The sequence below is a fragment of the Thunnus maccoyii genome, chromosome 2, assembly GCF_910596095.1.
Source record: "Thunnus maccoyii chromosome 2, fThuMac1.1, whole genome shotgun sequence".
NCBI lineage: Eukaryota > Metazoa > Chordata > Actinopteri > Scombriformes > Scombridae > Thunnus > Thunnus maccoyii.
The window spans coordinates 11479490-11505016 of record NC_056534.1 but is presented as its reverse complement, the minus strand read 5'-3'; the positions used below and the strand labels follow the sequence as shown (position 1 = coordinate 11505016).

Genomic DNA, 25527 nt, shown 5'->3' with positions numbered 1-25527 from the left:
TTTGCAGTTCAAGGTGTCTTGTCAACAGTTTTACAGACGTCTCTTTTACAGTGGTGGTTTATGGGGAAAATGCTTTTTGGGCCGCAGGGGGATTTTTCACTGCAATACCGCAAGTAACCACTGGAAAAATTGTCTGCAAAGCTGAGCGGCAGAACCCTATCCAGCTCTTATTATACATCCATGGTTGTGATGTGTAGCACAACAAGCAAGTGAACCTCTATAAATGAACCCTTGTCCCTGCACATGCACAGCTGGGTCTGCCTTACACAGAGCTGCTCTCCTGACACTGAAAATGTGACCACTGCTACTAGTCTTTGGAACCATTTCAAAACAAACTACAGTAACCGTTGCCTTCGGGGCAAAGGAACATGTCACCCAGTGCAGCAGCAGTGTGGCTCATGAGTTTTTAATTGTTTTTGGACAATAACGGAGGTCTACGGCTCAGAGGAATATCAAGCTTTGGATACGCACACAATACTTGTGAGCAGGATGCCAGCCTTATCCTTTAACACAATGTGATAACTTGGCATAACAGCAACAGAAGACCAGAATACTAAAATACACTCTTGCAATTTTGATGACATTAAATAATAAACAAGTGTGTGCCGCCTGCAGATCACGCCGGATCAAAACACGCGTAATGGGAACATTTTTTTTCACATTTGTGTTCATGATAAAAATAAAAACCTCACTTCCTATGCAGAGGTACAGTTTATCATCCAGTACAACAAACATCAGAAAAAGGTATTTCTGAAAGGTCTCAGAGACTGCTTTGCATTGAAAGAGTTACTGGCTGCTGTACTGATTCCTCCTGTCTAACCTGGCCATGAAAGAAAATCCATAGTCCTTGCTCTGTGCAAAAATATATTGCACAATTTATCTAAACCTAATATGAGGCTTCAGAAGTTAAAGTTAGACAAATCAGATGAATATCTTAGTCCTAGGAGTAGCTTGTAGATTTATTACTGGTGTGTCTTGGCAAGAAAACTAATGCAACTACCAAGAAGTACCCTTTCATCGTACTAAACACTGTCTGAGGATCACGAAGAAGGAATTTTTGCCTGTGGTCTGAGGATTTTGTCCCCCAATCACTTACATTGTAGTCCTGTTAGGTGGGGTTCTTTTAGAGATTTAAAGGACCACATCAGTCATTTTACCACAAATCACGTATTCTTTCCATCACATCCACCGATTCTGCAAACTGTGCTGTTGTGTTTTGCATTTTTGGATGTATTTCTCCTGCCACGCCAGGCATCTATCGATTAAATTACATGCATTTCCATACAGTGTGAAAATCAATTAGCTGACTCTTGACATTTGCGTAGGTTGTGTAATGTTCCACAGTCAATATCGAGTCTGCATTGTTTTTAATGAAAGTTATTGATGCAGTTTAACTGTAGATTGTTTTAAAAACTCTGCACTGTATTACCACACAATGAAAATGTGACTTTGACAAATATTACTGCAGACTTTAGTGTTCACAGTGAACTCTTGAAAGATGATTACATACCTGTCTCCGTAACTGTCTGGTCGCGATGCGAAGGGATGCTGGTCTCTTCAGGACTGAACTTTCTGGAACGTAGGAGGGGCTCAGCTTGTTTCTGTCTGAACTGTCTTCAGGACTGAGCCAGTGAGAAGGACGTCTTTGTGTGGGACTCAGTCTGAGTGAGTGATGTCTGTCTATACTGTGGCTGGACATCAGCTTAGGTCTGTCTGTACTGTGGTCTGGATTGAGCCTGTATCCATCTATACTATGAGCAGAGCTGAGTCTGTGTCTGTTTAATCTATGAGCGGGGCTGAATTTATATCCATCTATACTATGAGCCGAGTTAAGTCTGTGTCTGTTTATTCTGTGAGCTGGGCTAAACCTGTATCCTTCTATGCTATCAGCCGGACTGAGTCTGTGTGGAGAGTGCCTGTCCGTGCTCTGAGAGGTGCTGAGGCAGATCATTGGCCTTGTACTGCGTCCAAACTGCAGTGAAGCGTGGCTGATGGCGGGCAGAGCTCCTGGAACCTGCAGCAGCGAGCTGCCCCCGCTGGAGCCCAGCGATGACATGGAGCCTGCAGAACATAATGTTACCGCATGGACAACTGTTATTCAAGTGCTGTTTAAGGATCAAGCCATTCACCCCAGAAACCTCAATTTATTACATTTTATGATGTTATTTTTTGCTAAATATATACTTTTATATACAAGATAAAATTGAGGCAAATCTTCTGTCATTTTGATTCTTATTTACAATATAATTCACAGATCACAATCATCTCATCTTAATCCTCTCAAACATTTAAAATCAGATGTAAATTTGCAATATATGTGCTTCACTCTTTGTCACTAATATAAAAAAACTGTCCCATCCTTTAATAGCTATAATGGCAGCGCCTCTATGTTCCACATCACATTGTCTATTTATGGAAGCAATAATCTTTACAGCAATTCAGTTTGCACATTAAAAACTGTTCCCTTAATTTAATTGGCTAAACAACCCAATTACCTGAGTAGCTGTAGCTGGAGTAAGCCTCGTGGCCAATGGGAGGATAAGAAGGAAATCTGAGTGGCTGAACGTAGCTGTCGCTAGGGAGAGACAGCATGCGTCCAATGCTCAGCAGGTTGCCATGGGAACACTCCTCATCCTCAAACTGCACCTGCCACAGGAGATCATCACCGCTGTCATCATTGTTGTCACCTTAAATCCCTTCCCTTTCACATACGCAGAAACACACTCACTCCGTCCATTACCTGGGCAGGTGTCTCCGCATTTTGCCCCGTGTCTCCTCCCACAGACGCAGCATTAAGACGCTGGTTGGCCTCCTCCCTCTCCCTCATCTCCTCCCTCTCCCTCCTCTCCTCCATCTCCTCCAGCTGAGCCTCCTTGTTGCTCTCCTCCAGGTGCTTCATCAGAACGGCTACGACCACGTTGACCAGCACAAACTGAGCCGTCAGGACAAAGGTGACGAAGTAAACCGGAGAGATCAGGGGCAGGTAGCTTAGACAGTGGCGATCCTGTGGGCGACAGTCACGCAGCGTGTCCTGGATGACGAGGGTAAGAGGGGAGGATATAGATTATGAAGCAGGGAACAAAAGTGATAAAAGATAAAAGGGATTAAGGTGAGATTCGGGTCTATGAATGCTCTATTTTGTACTTCATCTCTTCTCCAACAGGGGGAGATGTTGATCCAAGCGTGAAAAGACCTTGAGCCTGTCACCGAGGAATAATACACTCTCCTAACCCTCTAATGTCACCAGCTATTATTCTGTCATAAAAACAGTGATCTGCTCTCTGCTTAATGCAACGCCTGTCTCATAAACGATATATACACATACCCACAGACAAAAACAAAACGGACATTGTCGTTTATCCATCTTCTTAAAAACTCCCACAGAGTAAAGGAGAGAGGGAGAGAAATAACCTTCATAATCCCATTCCAGTTGTCCCCAGTAGACACCCTGAAGAGCGTGAGGAAAGCCATGCCAAAGTTGTCAAAGGTAGCGTGGCGACTAAGACCCTCACATGGGTTCTCGTCCGAACACTCTGGAAAGAGGATGAAAAGAGTGTTAGAGGCAGTAAGTGTGGGAGAGGAAGGCGAGGGGATTGGAAAGAAGAAAGAGAATTGTGTGTAGATTAGAGCACTGATTAGAGCACCAATTCTAAGTTGACATAATTAATGTATGTAACACAACAAAATTTATGCATGTTACGTAATCCACGGATATCTCACCAGTGTCAGCTGAGGCACACACACACACATCCGCACATCGATTTTAAATGCATGCACACACACACACACTCACACTCACACACGCACATGCATGCACGTACACGCACACACACACTAACCCAGTTTTCCAAAGAGCTCAACTCCCAGAGCTGCATAGATGAAGAACAGCAACATGAAGAGCAGACCCAGATTCCCCACCTAGACGGACACATTACACGCACACACACAGATATATACAGTGTATGATACACAGAAAAAAAGACATGTACAGTAAACCTCGAGAGAGAAAGAGAGAGAGAGATGAAAACATGCAAACAGATAGAAAGAGAGCAGAGACAGAGATTGCTAAGCTTTATTGAATTGATGATACTACTTCTACTAGAAACCATCATGATACCTGGAGTTGAATCATATTTCAGATTGTCGTGTGCTTTCATAGCCTGGATCCAGTCCTCATGAATCACAAACACGCCCATTTATTCTGATTACAAAGGAAGTCACAGGGGCTTGACTCGCCTTCCCTCATGGTAGGAGGTATGGGGATGCCTGATTAAATGGTCTACAAGCCTACTCATGAAGTGCAGGGAAAAAAGACCTGGCAAACAATTGGCATTTTTCATAGGTGGGAGGCCAATGAGAGCTCATGTTCTCCCTCCTGGATGGTTAGGGCATCAGCGTAGTTGGAGATTAGATCTAGTAGGAATCTGAATCTCCAACTGCTACAATTTAGGAATTACCATTTCCAGTTTGGGAGGAAATTGTGGAAGCCACCACAGACTGCTGATAAATGGAGATTTAGCTGAAACTCAGAAATAGGACCACACCCTCCTCTTCCTGTTTAACTTCTATAAATGCCTGTTTGCCCTGCATACCTGTTTGTTTCCCTCCCTCACTCCTTCTCTCTCTCTCCCCTCTCTCATCTTTCAGCGGGTCCCCTGAGGGTCCGCCGAGCCCTGGAGCTGCAGTAGATCCTTCTTGAAAAGGCATTCCCCGTTTCCTACTCCACCATTCTCATTCGCCAAATCTCTATTAATACTATTTAAAAAAAAACAATCACAGAAGCATCTCAGTTTATGGTGACACTTGCTTGTGACTGTCATGTTCAGACTGAAAATAGGACCGTCAAAAAAGATGGCACTGGTCCGGCTCACCTTTTGCTTTAACACAAAGGAATGTCGTCCACAAATGCACAATACTGGCCAATCAGACACCTGGCCGAACATCTGTTTCTTTGTAGAAGTGTGCATATTTTACTGTTCACCTCACAAGCGTCGCAACAGAGGAGAAAAATAGCTGCTGCCGTGATAACTTGACAGACTTTTACATTCCTGCCTCAAAGAAGGATAAATTACTGTGGGGTGTCTTTGTGTGTGATAAGCTTTCAGACTGGACTTTCTGGTTCATATTTTATCTCCTCACAGCTACTCAGTGGCAAAACAACTGCACTCAAAGCAGCTGTGAAGTTATGTGCCATAAATTTATGAGTTAACTGGTGATTTATCAGCCATACTAATAAATTTAAGGAAACGCAATTAGCCTTTAGTTAAACATGAGTGTCTTCATCCTCGTTTAGTAGTGATTTGACACAGTCAGTCAGTCAGTTGGGAGAATCAGTAATGCAAGTAAATGATGTGGGAGACGGGCAGTGCCAGGCCTCATAAATCACTAAATAAAACAAGCTGTCTGCAATTCATCAGATCTGGAAACCAGCCTATCGCTTTAAAAACACATATTTTATTTTACAGCATCAGTGCTTCCACTTACCTGAGGCAGAGCTTGCATCACAGTGTCCAGCAGAGCTCTCATTCCTGTTGCCATCTTCAACAGCTTCAACACTGAAACATTGCAGCGTGTCAGCTCTTATCAGCCGCATATCATGGTACTTTGTGCGTGTTTGCGCGTGTTTGCGTCGCTGAGCATGTACCTCGTGTTATCCTCAGGACTCTCATGATCCGTATGATAGTGGGGTTGATGGGGAGGGAAGCATTCAGGTCTATTTCCTCCAATGTGATTCCCATGATGGACAACAACACAATGGCGAGGTCCAGCTGGTTCCATCTTGACACACCAGCACACACACACACACACACACACACACGCACACACACACACACGTACACACACACACGATTAAAGAGTCTCTAATGATAAAGGTATATGGTATGTTTTTGCATTGTGAATATCATGTGATGTGTGAATACCTCTCTTTGAAAAAGCGGCGCAGGCCAAAAGCGATGAGTTTGAGAATGGCCTCGATGACAAAAACCACCGTGAAGACGTAATTGCAGTACTTGAGTATCTCCACCAGGTACTGCAGGGCACACACACACACACACACACTGCAAGTACCACCGCATACCGCTTCATTACTATGGTTCTAGGACAGGTGGAATAAGGTGTTGCCATGGTTACCTGAGGCTGGTTGTAGTGCTCCATGCTCATGGTGAGGAGGTTTGTGAAGATGATGATGGTGATGAAGAGATCCAGGTAGTGGCTCGTGCACACGGTGTGTATGGATCGACGCAATGGGGAGTAGTCAGCGTAATATGGCTTCTCCTGGGCCCCTGCGTCGCACACACACACGCACACACACACACACACACACACACACACACACACACACACAAAGTCATTAAATTGCTTCTGAACGAAAAATATGATATGGGCTATGAAGTCACTGATGAAGTAGGTGCCAAGTGGCGTGCTGCTGTGTGTGTGAGTGTGTGCATATGTGTGTGTACAGACTAAAAGTGCCACCTCAGGAATTCATCATGCACACGCACACTCTACATGGCACCTCAAGGTGTCTTTGGGCAGAAACTCTCGCTGTCTGCTGCCAGACAGTTAACTGACTAAGAGGAAAGCACTACTAGAGATTACACTGCAGAGAGAGAAGGACAGAATGAGACAGAAATTAGGTAGAGCAGAGAGAGAGAGAAAAAAAAAAAAACACTGTGTGTGTGCAGCAGCGCTAAGTGTGTATCAGAGCGTAACATGGACAGAAATTATGCATGTACTCATACAGTATGTATACAGAGAAAAGAGGTTTATCATGCGTGTTTGTAAATATTACATCTACACTGTATGGCCAAAAGTATATGGACGCCCACGTCATGTGTATTTGTAGTCCGGAGCTGATTATCATGACTTAGGAAAGGATTCTTAGTTCAAATTAAGGGGAATCTTAATGCTACAACATACAATGATATTTTAAGCTATCATCTGCTTCAGACTTTGAGCCATTTTTTGCTTCAAAATGACACAAAGCAGGGTCCATGAAGACATGGTTTTCCCAGCTTGGTGTGAAAGAACGTGACTGGCCTACACAGAGCCCTGACCTCAACCCCACATCTATGGGATGAAGTGGAACTGTGCCAGTTCTTATCGCCCCCAACATTAGTGCCTGACCTCACTACCCTTGGTTGTCCACTGGATGAAGCTACATCGTGTTCCAGTAGCTCCATCATGTTTCAAATGTCCACTCAAAAGCACGTTAGAGGCTTCACACGGTCCGTTCTTCAGCAGAAACATTTCAAATATTGTTTAGAGTAGTTTGGCTGCCATTTTTTTAATGCTGTTTTATCTGTACTTCACGAATCAATTTCCTGAATAATGTATATGAACAGAAGGAAAACCTCAGCATTCCCTCTCCTGCTTCACAGACATCGAAGGAAAGGTAACTAGTTTTGCGACATGTTCATAAAGATAGAGTCATGAAGGTATCATTAAATACAAAATCCATGTGAAATGTCAATAAAAGAAGGCATCTATTTACATTTGAAAGTGAATTTCTTACTTCAAAAGAAGTGAGCTGCTCTGACAAAAATAGACCTGCCGCATAAAGATAGTGATGCAGAGAAAAGAGCCGCACATGAGCCGTGGGCGAGACCCTCTGGCCACCTGTCAGGTGGTCTGGCACACATTGGACATGAGTAATGCTCTTGCGGCTGAAAGGGAGCAAATACCAGGTTGTGGAAATCCTTCTCAAAAAAGTGGAGGCTGTTATGGCAGCATATTAATGCCCAGTGTTTTGGAACTGGGTGTAATATTTCTCCACATACTTTTGGCCATGTATGTCCTACACTCCCTCTCCCTCCCTCCTGCCCTCTTACTCCTCCTCCTCTTCTCCAATCTTCTTTGTCGTTTCTCCTCCCTCAGTCGCGCCTCCTCCTCCTCCTGCTGTTGGCGACACTTGTGAAAGTTTTCCACCACCACGCCCACAAACATGTTGAGCACAAAGAAGCTGACGATGAGGAGAAAAGAGATGAAGAACAGCAGCATCCAAGGGTTGTTGTTTCTTATTGGCTGCGGTCGTAGATGGAGAGAGAAAATGGAAGAAGAGGAGGAGGGAAGGTAGAATGGGGACAAAAAGGAAAAAGAGGACCAAAGAATGACGAAAGAGGGTGAGGAGGGGTGGAGAGGAAGAAAAGCAGAGAGCATAAACGAGAAGACAATGTAAGTCCTGAGTCAGCAGTGAAACTGCCAGCACTGTCAACTCACATCTATTTATCCATCTGACTTTTTTCTTTCCTTACACCTTCCTTCTCTCCTGAAATATTTCCCCTCTCTCCTTGAAACAAACGAGATCAAATGGTGCCTGAGACTGACACAAAACAGAACCATAACACTGTGAAATTCACTATACTGTACACCCGAATGCTTTGTAAGTCCCCCTGATATTTATTCTTTATTTCACATACCCTCTTTTGTCCTGTGTGTATGTGTGTGTGTGTGTGTGTGTGTGTGTGTGTGTGTCTCATCACCTGCTGGTCCACCCCGGCAGCATCCAAACCATCATACATGATGCTGACCCAGCCGTCTTTACATGACAGCACAAACAGTGACATCAGCGCCTGGAAGAGTGAGACTCATATAAATGTGCTATCAATCAGTTTGTAAGAGCAGCTGTCAGTCCAGGATGTGTGTGTGTGTGTGTGTGTATGTGTGTGTATCTGTGTGAGTGTGATACAAACCTGTCCCAGGTTGTCAAAATTGTATTTCCGCCGAATCCAGCGGTGTCCTGCCTCCAAACACTGAGTTTTATTGGTGATGTTACTCACATCGGGAACATCACAGTAGAAGAACTTCCCTTTAAACAGCTGCATACAAAAACACACACACACATGCAACATATGAGAGCACTGAACTGTAACCATATGATAAAGAAAACAAAGCTTCTTGGAGCAGAGATAAGTTTGATGTATATGGTAATACAGTACAGTAAATTTGTCATCAAGCCCCTACAGCCCTGTTACAGCTCAGATATCCAAACAACATCTGGTCCATTCGCCCTTAAATTCATTACAAGCACAGAAACACTCCAGCATGAAGTGTTCTCATAGGAAGATGATCCAGTGGTGGTGGGTCTCTGAGAAATATACACTTGTTTGTAAATATCAGCTTCTGTATTCATCAAGTATAATTTTCTGTGAATGCATCAGATCTGAATGTTTGCAGAAATATGAGCAAAAACTTAAACTAGCAAACAGAGATGGAGAGCTTACAGAAGGCCATTGAATGGCTTTTAGTACAAAAATGAAAAGAACATAAAAAATGGTTCCCAACTTTTTTTGGTATGTGATGCATATATATGTATATGTATATATATGTATATATCGATATATATCTTTTCTTTCTCTTCCCTTTATTTATTTGTTACACCTCAGATTTATTTTGGGAACCTGTGGGGTGAACCACTATTTTAAAACATTTTATTGATCCAACTGGAACTTGGTAAGTTTTACTTTAGTTGTTGTATGTATGTATGTTTAGTTTAAAAAGGGAATTTGTCAGTCTTTGCTTGAATATAGAAAAACAGATGACATTTTAAGAATATAAAAACATAATAAAGTACATGAATTGATAAAGAAAATAATATTAAAAATCCAAATGAAAATCGAATGGATTTTAAAAAATACATTTTTTAAACTTTTTTTGAACTACTTCCAGGGACTATGGTGCATAATCAGTACCTCATTTGCATTGTCTCCCAGTTCTCCTCTTCACTTTTTATTACTTGAAGAATTTTCTGAGCTGTGCCTCATTTATTTTAAACCACAGTTATCAGTTTGGAAGAAAACACAACCAGCTTTGGATGTTTGGCAACATAAAAATAATGTTTGAACTAATCTGCTCATTATAAATATTTTTTAATGAAAATTGTCAACTACTAAAAATGATGAGCTCTGTTATCGACCAACAGTGGATGAACAGAGAATATATGGTGTTTACCTGGACTCCCAGAATCCCAAACACGATGAAAAAAGCACAGCAGATGAGGACGATATTCCCAATAGGTCTGAGGGATGTGATTAGAGTCTCTACAACCAGTTTCAGACCTGGAGCACGACTTATCACCCTGCAACACACGCACACACATACACGTACAGTTACACACCAGATAATATCAATCTAGTATTCACAAGGGAAAATCTCACGTGTACTTACCTGAGCGGTCGCAGTGTGCGGAGCAGACGAAGCACACGGAGTATGCCTAGGATACGATTACCGCCTGCTGACGCGATAGAGACCAGGATGTCCACCAGCGACACAAACACCAGCAGTCCATCTAAGACATTCCAACTGCTCTGCAGGTACACACCGTTTCCAAAGTACAGGCCCATAGCTACCACCTTGACACACACACACACACACACACAGACACACATAGATCAAGCTAAACTACTGAAATAATAAAGTAATATGAGGCAGAAAATGAGACTGAAAGCAATTCTGATTCCCACCAAGGAGGAAAATGGCCCTTCTATGAGTAAGATGAGAAAATGACTTTAGAGTGTTATGGTTACCTTAATCATCATTTCACCTATGAAGATCACAGTGAAGATGTAATTGGACACACTGAGAAACGCCCGCTCCTGTCACACACACACACACACACAAACACACACACACAAACATGTGAGAGCGGCCACAGACACACAGAGAGAAAAACAAGCGTCAATTTCAGGGTTTTGTGTCCCAGTAGCTTTAGCTTTGATTCTGGAATAACTGCAGTGCGTTACATAATGAGCTGAAAAAAACACATATTACAATTGTAGTAGAAACATAATAAAAACATACTGGGAACAGCATGCGTTCCTGTAATGACTCCCAAACCGCTCTTACATCAGATACAAGCATATGAGCTCCACTGTATTCAACAGCTTGTGTTGTGTATGTGGGCGTGAATCTTGTTCTTCTATTTTTATGAGGACCAATATTGAGTTTTAGAGTATGAGAGTGAAGACGTTTTGGTTTTTCGTCATTTCTTAAAAGGGCTGTTTGAAGCTTAAGACTGGGTGTTTGGGTTAAGGTTAGATAAGGTTATAATGGTCAAGGCTGTGATTAAGTGGTAAGGAATGGATTATGCAAATGAGGGTCCTCACAAGTATAGAGTACAAACATATGTATGTGTGTGTTTGCATGTGTGTGTGTGCTACCATGCTGTTGGGCTGTATGTTGGGTCTCTCCAGTGCAATGGTGATACAATTAAGGAAGATGAAGAGGAGGATGACATGATCGAACATCTTGTGACCTATGACCCTCTGGCACCACAGCCTGAACCTGAAAAAAAAAGAGGGAGAGAGATAGAGTGCTTCATCCGCTACTCCTGTGTTTTTGTATTTATCGCACGTCACTTACATCACTTCCTCCACAAAGTGTCTGTTTTCACTCGGCCAAATGTAATTGATAAAAGTGAAAATTGTACTACTGTAAACACAGAGCAATAACTGTAACCTTCACACTAAAACTGTGAATTTTCACACATTCTGTGGATTAAGCCACCTAGGTCACTCAGGGGAATATCAGGGGCTGAGTGTGTGTATATATATGTGTGTGTGTGTGTGTGTATGTATTTACGGGTTGTGCGGAGCGAAGAGATAGAGAGACCATCCTTCATGCTCCAGGCACCACTGAGGCTCATATGGCTCCAGCATCTTCTTCAGCTTCTTACATAAACTCTGGAAGGGAACACACACACACACACACACACACACACACACACAAAGACAATATGAGCACACTACACATGCTTAAATACACACAATTGTACACAAATACGCTTTGTTTAGGGTTGCATTTTTGGATATAAAAGAAAATGTAATTATTTTTATTTGATAGAAAACAGTGAATTTTAGTCGTATTATTATTCTGTCTCACTAAAAAATTCACAGCACAGGTTTTTCAAACAATGTTCCCAATAATCCTTTCACTCAGCTCATACTTTAAATTCAGCTAATTAAATATTTTCAAAGTTACATAAGGGTCAGAGGTCACTAAGAATGAAATGTATGCCTTCTCAAGATAATTAGCTGCAGTTTTTGAACTTTTGAACACGTCTAAACAAGCACTTTTAATAACTTGTTTTAACTGGGAAATGCCTTCTCATTGTGACTTTAACAGCCAAACATCTACTTTTTTTTTAGTCTGGGTAAATAAATAAATAAAAACAAATGCAAAGCGATGCACCTCCTCAAGCTCCTCCTCTTCTTGATCACTCTGGTAATGTGTTGTCAGGGGCGCGTCATTGTAGCAGTGGTCAGGGAGGTGAAAGGTGGTGCCGTTGCAGTCGGGCGGGTGGAGCATGGGGACCTGCAGGTAGTCAGGCTGGTCCAGAGACTGCTCTCGGCTGCTGTGGTTTGAGCTTGTGTGCGTGTCAGACAACAGGGACTCCATCTCCCCCGACTGACTCTTCCTGTGCAGGCTGGGGGCTCGGCTGATGCTGGTCCAGCTGGAGCGACGGCTCTCTGGCCCGCTGTCCCACGGAGACTGTTGAGACAACAACCAGACAACAGTAACACTGCATTGGATTTTTCAGGAATTGATAAAGATTGTATACCCTTCAAAAATTAAAAGTACCGTGTGGAGTGTTTGACCACTAGAGGTGCTATGGAGCAATGTTTTGATGAGTGGGTGCTGTTGTATTTGCATCTCGTGCCACCATGTACACAAGGACCAACACATGCGCACAGGCATGTGGGGTACCCCAGTACACATTCCTTTCGTCTGCAGAGGGCAGTAATGCAAATGTGTGCTGCATCAAAGAGACCCGTGGAAAACTTGCAAACCAAATGTACATTAATTAATAAGAAAAGAAAGCCCAATCCAAAAGGGACCCGAGGATAGTCAGACAGTCTGAAATAGACTCGATCCAAAACAGACTTTAATAGAGAGAGAATATCAACACTAGCAGCACAATGAACGACTACTTAAAGGACCAGTGTGTAAAATTTACTGGCATCTAGCGGTGAGGTCGTAGATTGCAACCGAATGAATACCCCTCCCCCTCCAAGCGTGTAGGAAAATCTATGGTGGCCATAAAACTCATGAAAAATGTGAAAGGGCCTCTCTAGAGCCAGCGTTTGGTTTGTCCGCTCTGGGCTGCTGTAGAAACGTGGCAGTGCAACATGGAGGTCGTTGAAGGGGACCCACTCCCGATATAGATATAAAGGACTCCATTTCTGCCAAGTCCGTTCAGCTAGATACCACTAAATCTTACATACTGGCCCTTTAACAAGCAGCAATTCACTTTTCCTGCACCTAACAGTAGTTCACACTCCCAGTCTCACCTGGAAAAAACACATTTTTCATTTTTTCTGCTTTTTAAATTCATGCTAAAATCACATACTACTATCACAAAATTCTGTGGTTGGTCTGTTTACTTTCAGACCACAAACAAACCCGAGGCTACTTGGAGACTGACCAAGACCCTCCTTCTCAGATAGTCTAGGTGCAGTTGTGTGGGAACAAATGGACAAAAGCATCAGAATCCCTTTTAACCAAACCAAACAGGTTAGGTGTGACCATAAGAGTTTTAGACTGCAACAACTCTGTTACTACTGTAAGTTTTTAACTGGTGCAAAACAACTACAGATCTTTCTAATCACATTTAAAGCACATCCTGGTCTGTATTTTCATATTCTTTATTTGAATGCTCCTGTAAATCAGCTTTATTACTGATAGTATATGCTTTAACATTTACTCATAATAAATGTAAAAGCATATGTACAAGTCTCACCGGGGACCTCTGCTCAAGGCTGTTGATGTCCATGGAAGCGCCACTTGCCCGGCGTGACTGGCTGGAGTTGATGGTGGGCGTGGCTGCAGTGTGTGTGATGACCGGCAGAGGAGGAGGAGGAGGAGGAGGAGGAGGAGGTGGAGGGTGGGGCATGGAGGCTTTTGGGTTCAGGAGACCGTTGGGGCTCAGCATCATGGCCTGGATCTTAAGCTCTACATACACACAGACACATATAAATATCTCTGTTAAGGTGATTGTTGATGCGTTTGGATTTATATGTACAGCTCTAAGATGATGTAAGATTTCGGACCTGCAGCGTACAGCTCCCTCAACTTCTCCTCATCGTCGTAGGAGAGCGATTGTCTCTCGTCATCTGTTTCAGATCTGTTGGCATCACCCTAAATGCAAATACACAGAACATCACCTTTCTTTTGTCACTGTCTGTTGCCTGTTGTAAAAGTGAAAAATATGAGTAAGTGGAGAGGGAAAGACTAGACAAACAACGAGAGGCAGACGGGCGGAGGGGATCTCCAGTGTTCTCTAGTTGAGTTATGTGCATGGCTTTGGCAGTGATCTCCTGTAGTCACGCCAATAAAGCTTTACTGAATTTAATTAAAATTCACGCCAGAAAGATGGAGGCAGACAGCTTTGGCAAAGGGTATCTGTACGTATGTGTGTGTGTGTGTGTGTGTGTGTGTGTGTGAGAGAGAGAGAGAAAGAGAGATAGTGAGCAAGTACTCTCTGATGCCGGAGATAAAAGATGAAAACTAAACAACAAAAGCTCACCAGCTGTGAATGGCAGGCGATATCAAACACATCCCTACCCTGGAGAGTATTGTGTGTGTGTGTGTGTGTATGTATGTGTGTGTGTCAGTGTGGAAGAAAGATAGAGGGAAAGAGAAAAAGGGATAGAGAAAGAGAGATAGAGGAAACAACGAGAAAGACAAAAAAGAGTGATGGATAAAGAGAGTGACAGAGAGGGGGGGAGAGAGAGAGAAAGAAAAAGGCGAAACCACACAAGCAGGATGGTGGAGATTAGTCACTTGTAGGCAGCTTTGGTATCATCAGCACAACAGAGCTGAATTAGTCTCTCTGCCTCATTCACTAAGTAGCTCAAATGAAACTGCATCATTGCCCTTACTTCAGCTTGAAAACCCTCCACCAAAATGGCTACAAGCAAGTTGAAGAGGACGTAGTTGCCAAAGGTCATGAGGGCTACAAAATACAGGGCAGCCAACGGCGAGGTGGAGGCCATCCCGTTATAGAGCACCGCATTCCAGTCCTCCTGGGTTAGGATCTGCAGATGGGGAGAGAAGTAGTGGAAGAAGACAGGTAAGAATAGGAATAAGAATAATAAATAGTATAAGTAGGAATAAGAAAAATATACCATCAAACACAAAATGGACCAGAGAGGCAACCTACATCGCTAGTGGCTGTTCTACACATAATAGGGACAATAAAAACAGTGGATTCTACCTTAAATATCTCATTGTGAGTTGAACAGTAATGATGCTCATCAGTGTTAAATGAGCTGCTGTGGAGTACGTGTTTCATTACTCCTTCTCCCCCTCTGCTTATGAAGCGTATCTTACCTGCCCACTGGGAGAGTTTTTATATTTTGTTGAAAAATCGAGCGTGAGCGCTGCCAAATTGGAGCAAATGAAATAACAGAGACGATCGTCAGGGCTACTGCCAGTGACAGCAACAGCTGCTGTTTGAATCTCATCTTAATTTATTTTAAAATTGCATTTAACAGTAATTAAACGATGGGGAAATTCCCCTTAATTAAGTATTGTCATTGTATTTGTGTGTTTGTATCAGGTGTGACTGAGTACATCTCAGCGTGTTTGTCTAACCTGGAACACGGTGACAGTCGCCCAGAGCAGTGAGTCAAAGTTTTTTCTGTCAGGTAAAGTGTCTCCACTGTCTTGTCGCAAACCAAATTTACAGCCGAACAGATGCATCCCCAAGATACTGCAACACAAACACACACGCGGAAAACAATGAGAAAACACATTACTTTCATTACATGGTAATTTAATATGGATAATGTGCAACAAGATGCAGCGTGTGAATAACTGTGTTTGTATAAAAGGTGATGATACATGTGATAATATGTTCTGTAACATACTAAGAAAAAGGTCAGTAGTAATGATTATTGATAATTATTAATATTGATGATTTTTTAAATATATAGTCAGTGTAATTAAAGCAGAGAAAAAGCTGATGAAACATTTTGGCTTGTGAGTCTCCCCCTGCAGCATCGCCTTTCAGAAAATATATACCGTACCTGAATATGAATATGAAAAGCATCAGCAACATGCAGAAAGTGGCCACATTGTCCATGGTCTTCATCAGCACCACCAGCTGCCTCCTCAGGGCGGGAAGGAACCGCACTAGCTTCAAAACTCTCAGCAGACGGAAGGTACGCAGCACCGAAAAGCCTCCCTCCGCCTCACCCACTATCTCCCACACACTAAAACACACACAGATGACAAGCAGATTATAAACACCAAGTTAAATTCATATTAAAGAAACCAAGGATTCAATATCTACTTAACCTCAGCTGTAACTCTTCTGAAGTCAGCATTAGTATCACCCACAAAAAGCCTCTTTTCCAGTTAAGGGAAGTGCTAAATTCTTGTTCTTGTGACATGTGGCAAATGAAAAAAAGGTAATAGGCCAATGCTGTTTACAACTCACCAGCCAATAAAGAAGGTGAGAGCTATGTGCACTGGCACAGTAAACAAGTACAACCTCCAAGCACAGATACATGATTTAGCTTGTAGCACCACATAATGAAATGAATACAGGCCCTCTAGACTAAGAGTGCAACCATTTGGCTCCGCTGCCAGAACCAGCATCACTGTGACACTCCGGGGCTGCTTGGATGATATTGCAGTGCTGACCGCAGTGATCGTGAGGATTTTCTGATGACAAGAGGAATATTTAATGACAGAGTTTCCATTCTGGTGGAAACATACAGACAAAGATCCCCTCAGTGCCCCCACCTGATGATGACAATGATGCTGTCAAAGCCGTTGTAGGGGTTCTTGATGTAGCCGAAGAGCCCGAGAGCCAGGACCTTGAGCAGCATCTCAAGACCGAAGAGACTAGTGAACACCATGTTACTGATCTCCAAAATATCCGTCAGCGCCTGCGGCTGTAGAGGTGCAGTGTTTGTGAAGAGAAAGAGAGAGAGATTGATGTACAGAGATGGACAGGGGCAGAGAAAAATGAACAAATAAACAGAGACAGACAGACTGTCAGTGCGGAGCGCAGTAGAGTCAACATGTTAGGAATTTATAAAATGTTAGTCAAAGCTACGGTTTGCATCTATATGGAGTCAGACATGCAGAGACAAGCTGCCCCAGGACGTGAATACAGATGAATTTTTACCATACAACAGTCCAAGTACAATGAGTGAGTGTACTTTTATTATTCATACTATTAATATTACTTAAAGATCCTCTCCAGACATGTATTGAGATGTATAAAGATACTCTGCTTGGAACAATAATGTGAGTCTGATATGGTTTTTCTGCAAAAAAAAAATCCTTAAAATTACATCTACTCCTTCTACCTCATTAAAAATTCCAAAATTTATGAATATGCAAATATATTCATGGAAGCACGCAGCAGTGCGGCGGCTTCTGTGGCTGCCGGTTATGGTGTAAAGAGTATTAGGGACTCTTCTCTTAATGTGAGTAAGTGTGCAGATAACACAACCAATGCAAGTATGCCAAGAAGGTTCAGCCCAACCAAACTTCTGAACATTATCAACAATTTGCCTGCCTCACTTCTACCAAGGCATAGAGCAGCGCTCAGCAGACTGCAGGTCCTGAGGACACAATGCCCTGCGGCAGTGGACTGGCATAGCAGACTACCATGGCTTAGAGGCAAGGGGAAACAGAAGAGGGGTTAGCCACCAGGCCAGCTATTCAATTGTTCTTTCCAGTCCAGTCCAGTCCATTGTTCTTTCTGGTCAACGTTCGCTCACTGGATAACAAAATGGATCTGATCTAAACTTAATTGTTGTGTTTTTCTCCTGGCAGAAACTTGGCTAAACAGCAACGTGACAGACTTGGTTTTTCAACTCAACGGGTTGCTATTCTTTAGTGCAGATCGGAATCAGCTGTTGGGGAAAACCCAAATGATTGGTTCCTTAGATTTGTGACATAGAAAATCCTGCCTGACTGAATCTGTGTTTTTGACACTGTCCTTAGTACACTGCAGTTTCAAAGCGGAAATGCTCAGCCATGACATTGACTGCTTATTTCATTCCTGATATGTCTTTTAGCATATGAAAAACACCACATGGACGTGTTAACAAGGTTAAAAACTTGATCTTCATCGGAGGGGGTCTTTAAAGCAGCAGTTCTCAAACTGTGGGGCAAGCTCCTCCTGGGGCAGTAAAGGTATTGCATTAAAGATGGGCACGACTAAAAAGGGAATTCTGGAGCACATCTGAAGTTGGAGTCATCTGACTGATGTCAAAAAAGAGAGCTCTTCTCTTTCTCTATTCTGAGAAAAGTTACACTTGTATTTGTCTTTTGCAATATATAAACTTCTACATAATGTTATTTTAAAAAACATTCAACTTGTTTTGTTAGTTTCACTATTATAATTCTTATTAATGAATTATTCCCCCACTAAACTAGTTTATAGAGGGGTGAGGGGCATGAAACGCAAAGGTGGGTATGAAAGAAAAAGTCTGAGGATTGCTGACTCAAGGCCCCATTGCACTCAAATGCATCAGTCCAAAACGGTGCTTATAGATCTCTGATTGGGAGCTTTGGGGACCAAAAACAACATGAGACAAAATTCTGCAGACAGAGGCAGAAACTTAAGACCAAACTCTTACAATATGACTGCTGCTATGACTCATGTCTCTAAACAAACCAATCAAATGGTGTTACATTTTGTAAATGCAGGTTTTTGAATAAAGTTTAGGGGGAAAACACACTTGGAGATGCAACAGAAAAGAAGCTTGTGTGACTTGTGTGGCTGCATTTTCAAAATACATCAGCAGCACAGATGGGTGACGCAAGCTGATGATGTGTCTCTGCTTTCATTTACTTTCTCTGTTTACATTGTAGCACTATGATTCACCACGCAGCGCACAATCTGACAGCCTCAAATTGATATCGTACAGTCTGATGCACATTGTGACCAAGATTTATAGGCGTCTCGCACACAATGGTCTAAAAGCATGTTTAAAGGAGATGTAAAGGAGATTTAATGGATGTTTTTATTTTACTTTTTAATATTATGGACAAATTTTAATAATAAACAGTCTATTGTCTGTGTAACCAAAGTCTCATAGTGTCATAGAGCTATTTGTCAAAGAAAAACAATGATATTACAAACATACAAACACGTAAAAGAGCTCTACCATGATTGGGTGACATTTATTTATGACAGTGAACACAGCTACTGCAATTTATTTCTCTCAGCCTGTCAAACTAGCAGAGTAGTGTAAACAAGGTACAGTGTATCTGAGCATGCTCAGTGACATCTGCCTGGAGATACTCTCCAGAGATCAAAAACAAAGTCTCTAAGGTGTTAAACACTGACGCTGGTCACGTTCATGAAATGAGGGAGTATGTCACCCAGTGCATCGGTATATTTCTTATATGTATACCTCATTGTTTTTGGATGACAATAGATTTTTATGGCACAGAGACAAACACAGGATACACCAGACTTTGGTTACACATTCATATATTATTGCATTCATTCACATATCTTCATGGTTGGTTTTGATCTCTTCAGGGAATTTTTTTGATAATATAAAAAGGATAAAATAGAGCCAGCTTTGTCATCACTCATTTAGTCATTCAAGAAGTTAAGGCCGTCCAGAGCTGTCATATTGTTCAGTAAATGGGCCAAATGCAATCTTCCCTCGTCTCCCACAGTCTTTCCCTGCCTTTCAGCCAATCACAAAGTCAGATCTGTCCTCCTCCTCCTCCTGCTCACTGCTTAATTCGCACTCACTCTGCCCCGTCTCTACCCTGCTCACTCTCTCTCCTGTCCCAGGGTCACGCTTTAATTAACACTTCAGGTCTTATGAGTTTCTCCATCTCCTGATACATGCGTGCATACACCCACACAGTCACACGTGCACACACACACACACACACACACACACAGTCACACACATTTTGTGATCCCATATGCTTGGTGATCTAAGTGTTGATTGGAGGGTAAGTTTATTGACTCTGCCAAACACACACACAATGATTAGCACATCCATTTTCAATCAAACCGCGGTCACATACAATCTGCGAAAGGCACGCACATAGCTATGCACCTGCACACAAATAAAATGCACTCTCTTACTCTAGCACACACACACACACGCACACAAACATACCTGTTCGTGGTACTCTATGCCCATCGAGAGTGTGTTAATAAGGATGGCAATCATGATTCCTCTGCTGAAGTATCTGCTGCCAACAATGAGTTCCAGTTTAGTTCTGAGTCCCGCCCAGCAACGCTCCCATAGCCTTTTCTTTGGCTCAGACACCTGTGCATCACCACGGCAGGGGCTGCTACAGTGGCATGGGCTGTTACTATGACACTGGCTGTTACCATGGCATGAGTTGCTGTACCCATGTTGCTGGTCTTCAGGCTGCTCATTAACATTTTCGCTGTCACTAAGTTGGTTGTAGTAGATGCAGTACGGGCATACTGAGGACTCTCCCGAGACTTCACCTGGCAACGGTAACGCAGGATGCCCAGCGCTCCCACCTGCACAGACACAGAGAGGACATGATATAGACACAGGCCCACACAAATAACACATAAACAACAGCATAGTAAACAGTTGATTCTGTATGTTGCAGTTCTGTCATTCAATAAATTCTGTGTTTGGTAAAGGAGAGCACCTTCATTTCATTTCTGGCAGAAAAAAAAAAATCAATAACATGGAAGCTACTGTGCAGTTGGGATGCTTTCTGCAGAGGGGGAGATCTTTTATTAGAACAGGGTATGTGTATGTGTATATGTGTGTGTGTGTGTGTGTGTGTGTGTCTGTGTTGGGGGGGGGCGACGTTGAGTGAAGCGGGAGTAAGATTTCACCGGAATTCATTAGCAAGCAGCTCGGGAGGAATGCTCCAATGACATAACAACAACCACTAATCTAGCACGAGAGCAGTTCACTTGTCATCACAATTACAACAAATTCATGTTTCACTGAAGACTGATATAGTAAATCCAATCTAGTCGTTCTGTGGTGTGTGTCCATAGATAATGTGGGCTGCAAGGAAACTTTCAGCCAGCAGTCTTGCTGAAAATGACTCTGCGCTACATACACAGAAAATACACTTATCTAGAGCTGTGATTTTCAGCCCTTTTGGTCATGATCCCCAGTGCATGTAAGCACATAATGAATCATTTCTACTCACTTTTTTGTGTATGGAAAGTGTCCAAACTACAATTAGAATTTATTATTGAATTGTATTAAAATTCCTTAGCTGTTTTATCTATTATATAACTGATTTTACACATCAATATGAGTTCACTCATCATGGGGAGCACCACTCAGCATGTGAAAAGAGTTGTATACGTTCTGCGGCTGTGGACGGATCTTTCTGAAGACTGAGAAAATACAGTTGAATTATTATTTCTTTTTAGCTTGACTCATACTAGTAACTAAAAGTCAGGAGGTCTCGGCCTCTGCTGCTTCAATTTTTCCTTCCATTCTTTTTTAATTGGTCTCTTGTGAGTTCCTCAATTTTATAGAGGTGCAATTTTATGGAGTGGCTCCTTAAACCCTTCTCAAAATCTAAAAATGAGTCCTTTGGCTGACACTGGCAAATGTACAGTGATATTGATTAATGTGCACAGTCCTTGTAAAAATAAGTAAATACATACAATTCTTAAAGGGCCTTTGGAGGCTATACAAAGATTTTTAAATTAAATTAAATGGACAGTTTCCAGTATTTTCTTAAACTTAAAAAATAGATGTGTGGTTTATCCAGTGTAATGTCACATTGCCTCTGGAAAGACATTTTACTACAGTTTTTAAAATATCATTTTTAATGCTTTGAGCACCACCGGCAAAATTACAGTAATCTCAGGGGTGGCAAAAGTCTCAGTAGTTGATATCTCAAAGCTTTGCTGAATAAATCTGAAATTATCTGCATGGTAAGATACTACTGGGGGAAAATATGTTATTTTGTAATTTGTATTGAGTTAACCTCAAAGATTGAAAAAGGGATAAAAGAGATAAAGCAGAGCTATCTGAATAACAAAGAAAAGCAAAAACCTAAGATACAACAGAGGTTTTTTGACTTTTTTTTCTTCAAAAGAATCAAATCTGCTAATGTTGCTACAGTGCAGGGGGATCGATGTCGGTCTTTGCCAACAGCCTCTAAATCCGTATGTCTATAGGTTAAGTTTTGACCCTGATAGCATTCACACCCACACACACACACACCTCCGTTCTCACCATGCTCCAACACCAGCTGTGGCAGTCTGTTGATGGTCTCCGTGGCAACCAGCCTCTTCTGGTCCCGACCCTTTGCATCCAGGTGACTGAAGAGGGGTGATATGATGGGATAATTAAAACCGTTCTCTCCATTACTGACAGGACGCTCAGATTGAGGCTGATGGTGCTGGTGATGATGCTGGTGATGATGATGATAAAGCTGATGAAGGTGAGACAGGTCATTGGGGGCGTGGCCTGAATGCCGGTGGGCAAGTCCATTCATCTCCCCGACTCCGCTACCTCTGGCAGAAGCACCACCACTGTCTTTGTGGCACACACACGTGCAATGAAAGTGTGCACGTTTCTTAGCGTAAAACCGGGACAGTCGTCGCCACGCCTTGCGGCCCAGGTGAGCCAGGTAGCGAATGATCTCCTCGTAGCAGCTTCCCGGTTGGCTGTCGCTGGCCAGCGTGGAAGCTGATTGGTGGAGCTGGCGAGCACGCTGCTCCGATTTCATTAAGGCGTGTTCTCTCTGCTTTGTTTCTGAAAACTGGGTCGCTATGACGACCAGGCACAGGTTGATCATGAAGAAGGAGCCCACCTAGTCACAACAAAACACATACAGTATTACACACTGTTGTGACACACAGTACATTTCACCTGGATGATCAGCAAGTTTAACGTTTTATGCTTGCATAAGTGTTTGTGTATATGTGTGTGTGTGCGCGCGCACCAATACTCACTATAATGAGGAAGATGAAGTAGATGAAATTGTAGAAAGAATGTGCATCCATGACGTAGTACATGATGTCTACCCAACCTTCTAGAGTAATTACCTAAACAGACACACACACACGCATGTGTACACACACACAAACACACACACACACACACGCACACACACAGACATACACACACACACACACGCACACACAGCAATCATAGTTCTGTATGGTAGGAAGTGTGCATATCAGTAACAATGATGCATAAAAATCCTTCAAAAATTTACCTGAAAAATGGCAATCCATGCATATCCAATATTATCAAAGTTAATTGCTCCTTTGTGTGGATTAATTTCCCCAGCTCGACACTCATTGTAATACTGGAACCAGTTCACACATGACACCGGTTCATCTATTCTAAGTCCCATCTCTGGACGGGGCTCCTCAGGACCCAGGAAACAGGAAGTCCCGTCTACACGGCGGCGAGGCACATCAGAACACCGAAGCATCCCGTTGTCTCTTTCTGTCGAGCAAATGAAGGGGTGGTCATCGGTGGCATCTGGCCGATAGTAGCCACTCAGGAAGGAAATGTTATATCTCCTGGAAAACAAAGGTAGAAGGTGAATGAACAAACATTGTATTCTTTTTTATTCATTTTGCATGTAAAAAACACAAATAAACATATATTATTGAACCAAACGGAGGAGCAACAAAACAATTAACAAAGGATTATCTGAGGATAAAGGAGGCTTTATTCTGTGTGTTTCTTATTGTCAACAAATCCCATGAAAAGATCAAAATCTAAAACGCATTAGTCTGTTTCTCAGCACTTTCTGTCTTCTCTACCCTGCCAATGGCAGTCAGCCCATTGGTTTCTAATAACGGCACAATTATTTAAAAAAGGTTCACAAAAATATAGCTTTCCTCAAACTGTTTTTTTTCAGTAAATGTTACTCAAACAGGAGTAAATAGTGCATTTGTTGGGGACTATCGGTCATGGATTATAACAACATTCAGTGCTCTAGTGAGTATTTACCGCAGGAGGTTGGTGTATGTGGGACTGACTCAAAATAAACTACAGTGCCCATGTTCATTTAAATTAAGGAACATGTCACCCAGTGCAATGGTGTGGCTAATTTATGTATTTAGAATAGTTTTTGGACAACACTGAAAGTCGCAAAGAGGAATAAGCTATATCAGGCTTTGGCTACACAAACAATACCTTTTTAGTAGGATCAGTTCACTTTTGTATTGTTTATTTAATGGGATTTGTTGGTAAAAAGGAAAATACAGAATGTCATTAGCTAGTTATGCTTTAAACTGCCAAAAAAAAGAAAAGAAATGGGCATAAAATACAAAAAATGAGTTTCTGGACAAATTCAGGTAAAGTCTGAATGGAAGATAAAGGAGGAGGAGGAACGATTTCTGGAAAAACAGAAAGACAGTATGAAATACACAAGGGGGCTAAAGGAGGAAATGAGCAAACAGGGACAGAAATACAGATGAAGGGAAAAGAAGAAAAGAGAGAGGGTGGGTGGAATGGAGAGATAAGCAATCAATCATGTGTGGTGTAGAGAGAGGTCACAGGGGAACGGTCCTCCCTCACTTCTTATTAGAAAAGGTCATTTCGTTGTTTATGAGGCAGAAAATATCCAAATTGCTGCACTGAAACTAAAATTTAGAAATACACAGTAAAAACCATATAAACAACTTGACAGCAGACTAATGTGACCACATGTGATTACTGTAAAGCAAGAGCCAACAACAATATGATATTGCCTTTTCCTGATAGAGCTGTACTTTGTTAGAAATGCAATCACAGACTCCTGCTACAGTAGCAGAATTAAAAGTTCTTGTTTTTCAATTAATTGCTTTTGGTCAGTGCTGATGGTGCTGTTTTTGTCATAATGCTGTGTTGGAGTGAAAGTGAACTGAATTGTTTGTACATTTTGCAGTATTTAGTTACAGTTAACTGTACATCGATTACTTGCATCGACTCCATATAGAACAAAAGCTGTTTACACTCACCCCTACGTTCACATATACCACCACCAGACTACTGTCAGTGATTATTATCTAGGAGGGACGGTTGAGCGGATGTGAGGTTAGGAGGTGACACATGATGTTACCTGATGTTATGTGATATTATGAGAACATGTTTGTGAACATGTGAGCGGGAGGGAAAGTGATGGTGTAACAGCGTCCGTCAGACAGTGATCGAGCATGACATGAACGATCATGTGGGAGAGAAAAGGAGTGACAGTAAAACTCTGAAGGTTTCTGTTGAAGCAGCCACTGAGAATCACTGGATATCCACACACAAGATTCACTTAGCCTCCTCAATCCCTTGATTTGTTAAATCTAATTCTGGGGCTTCCAGAAGGAAAGACATTTACACATCTCCTGACTCCCAGACGAAGCTGATTAGAGAACAAACAAGATCAGACTATCGGGGATATTGATCCGCTCTTAGAAATAATAGCTGGGTGAAAGAAGCTAATCAGTTGTGAGCAAACTTTTGACATAGGTTTCAGAATAATGAGGCCAGTGCATCCCTTGTTGTTGTGACATCTGGGGGTTACTATAGTAACTCACATCTTGACATCCTCTCCCATGAAACAGCGGTTCCTTAA

The 25527-nt window shown here is 42.2% G+C and overlaps 1 protein-coding gene across 4 annotated transcripts in view; it reads right to left on the bottom strand.

Moving 5' to 3' along the window:
- The window catches only part of LOC121908921 (voltage-dependent T-type calcium channel subunit alpha-1I-like), a 42260-nt gene that overhangs the window by 2035 nt on the left and 14698 nt on the right, over nt 1–25527 (bottom strand). For 3 of the 4 annotated variants that reach the window (XM_042429260.1, XM_042429268.1, XM_042429261.1), the window contains exons 7-35: nt 25490–25527; nt 23182–23494; nt 22916–23008; nt 22182–22773; nt 20115–20491; nt 16750–16901; nt 16029–16214; nt 15595–15712; nt 14880–15035; nt 14049–14136; nt 13739–13950; nt 12190–12489; nt 11581–11681; nt 11160–11283; nt 10527–10595; nt 10168–10352; nt 9952–10078; nt 8694–8819; nt 8484–8573; nt 7833–8025; nt 6133–6284; nt 5922–6031; nt 5645–5778; nt 5485–5555; nt 3840–3918; nt 3412–3533; nt 2741–3031; nt 2496–2646; nt 1511–2061 (exon numbers count right to left, since the gene is read on the bottom strand). The exon at nt 25490–25527 is cut by the window's right edge and continues 122 nt beyond it. In XM_042429260.1, coding sequence (XP_042285194.1) covers nt 1511–2061; nt 2496–2646; nt 2741–3031; nt 3412–3533; nt 3840–3918; nt 5485–5555; nt 5645–5778; nt 5922–6031; nt 6133–6284; nt 7833–8025; nt 8484–8573; nt 8694–8819; nt 9952–10078; nt 10168–10352; nt 10527–10595; nt 11160–11283; nt 11581–11681; nt 12190–12489; nt 13739–13950; nt 14049–14136; nt 14880–15035; nt 15595–15712; nt 16029–16214; nt 16750–16901; nt 20115–20491; nt 22182–22773; nt 22916–23008; nt 23182–23494; nt 25490–25527 — 5301 coding nt within the window. The remainder of the gene's footprint in view (nt 1–1510; nt 2062–2495; nt 2647–2740; nt 3032–3411; nt 3534–3839; nt 3919–5484; nt 5556–5644; nt 5779–5921; nt 6032–6132; nt 6285–7832; nt 8026–8483; nt 8574–8693; nt 8820–9951; nt 10079–10167; nt 10353–10526; nt 10596–11159; nt 11284–11580; nt 11682–12189; nt 12490–13738; nt 13951–14048; nt 14137–14879; nt 15036–15594; nt 15713–16028; nt 16215–16749; nt 16902–20114; nt 20492–22181; nt 22774–22915; nt 23009–23181; nt 23495–25489) is intronic. The other variant, XM_042429276.1, reaches the window with a different exon arrangement.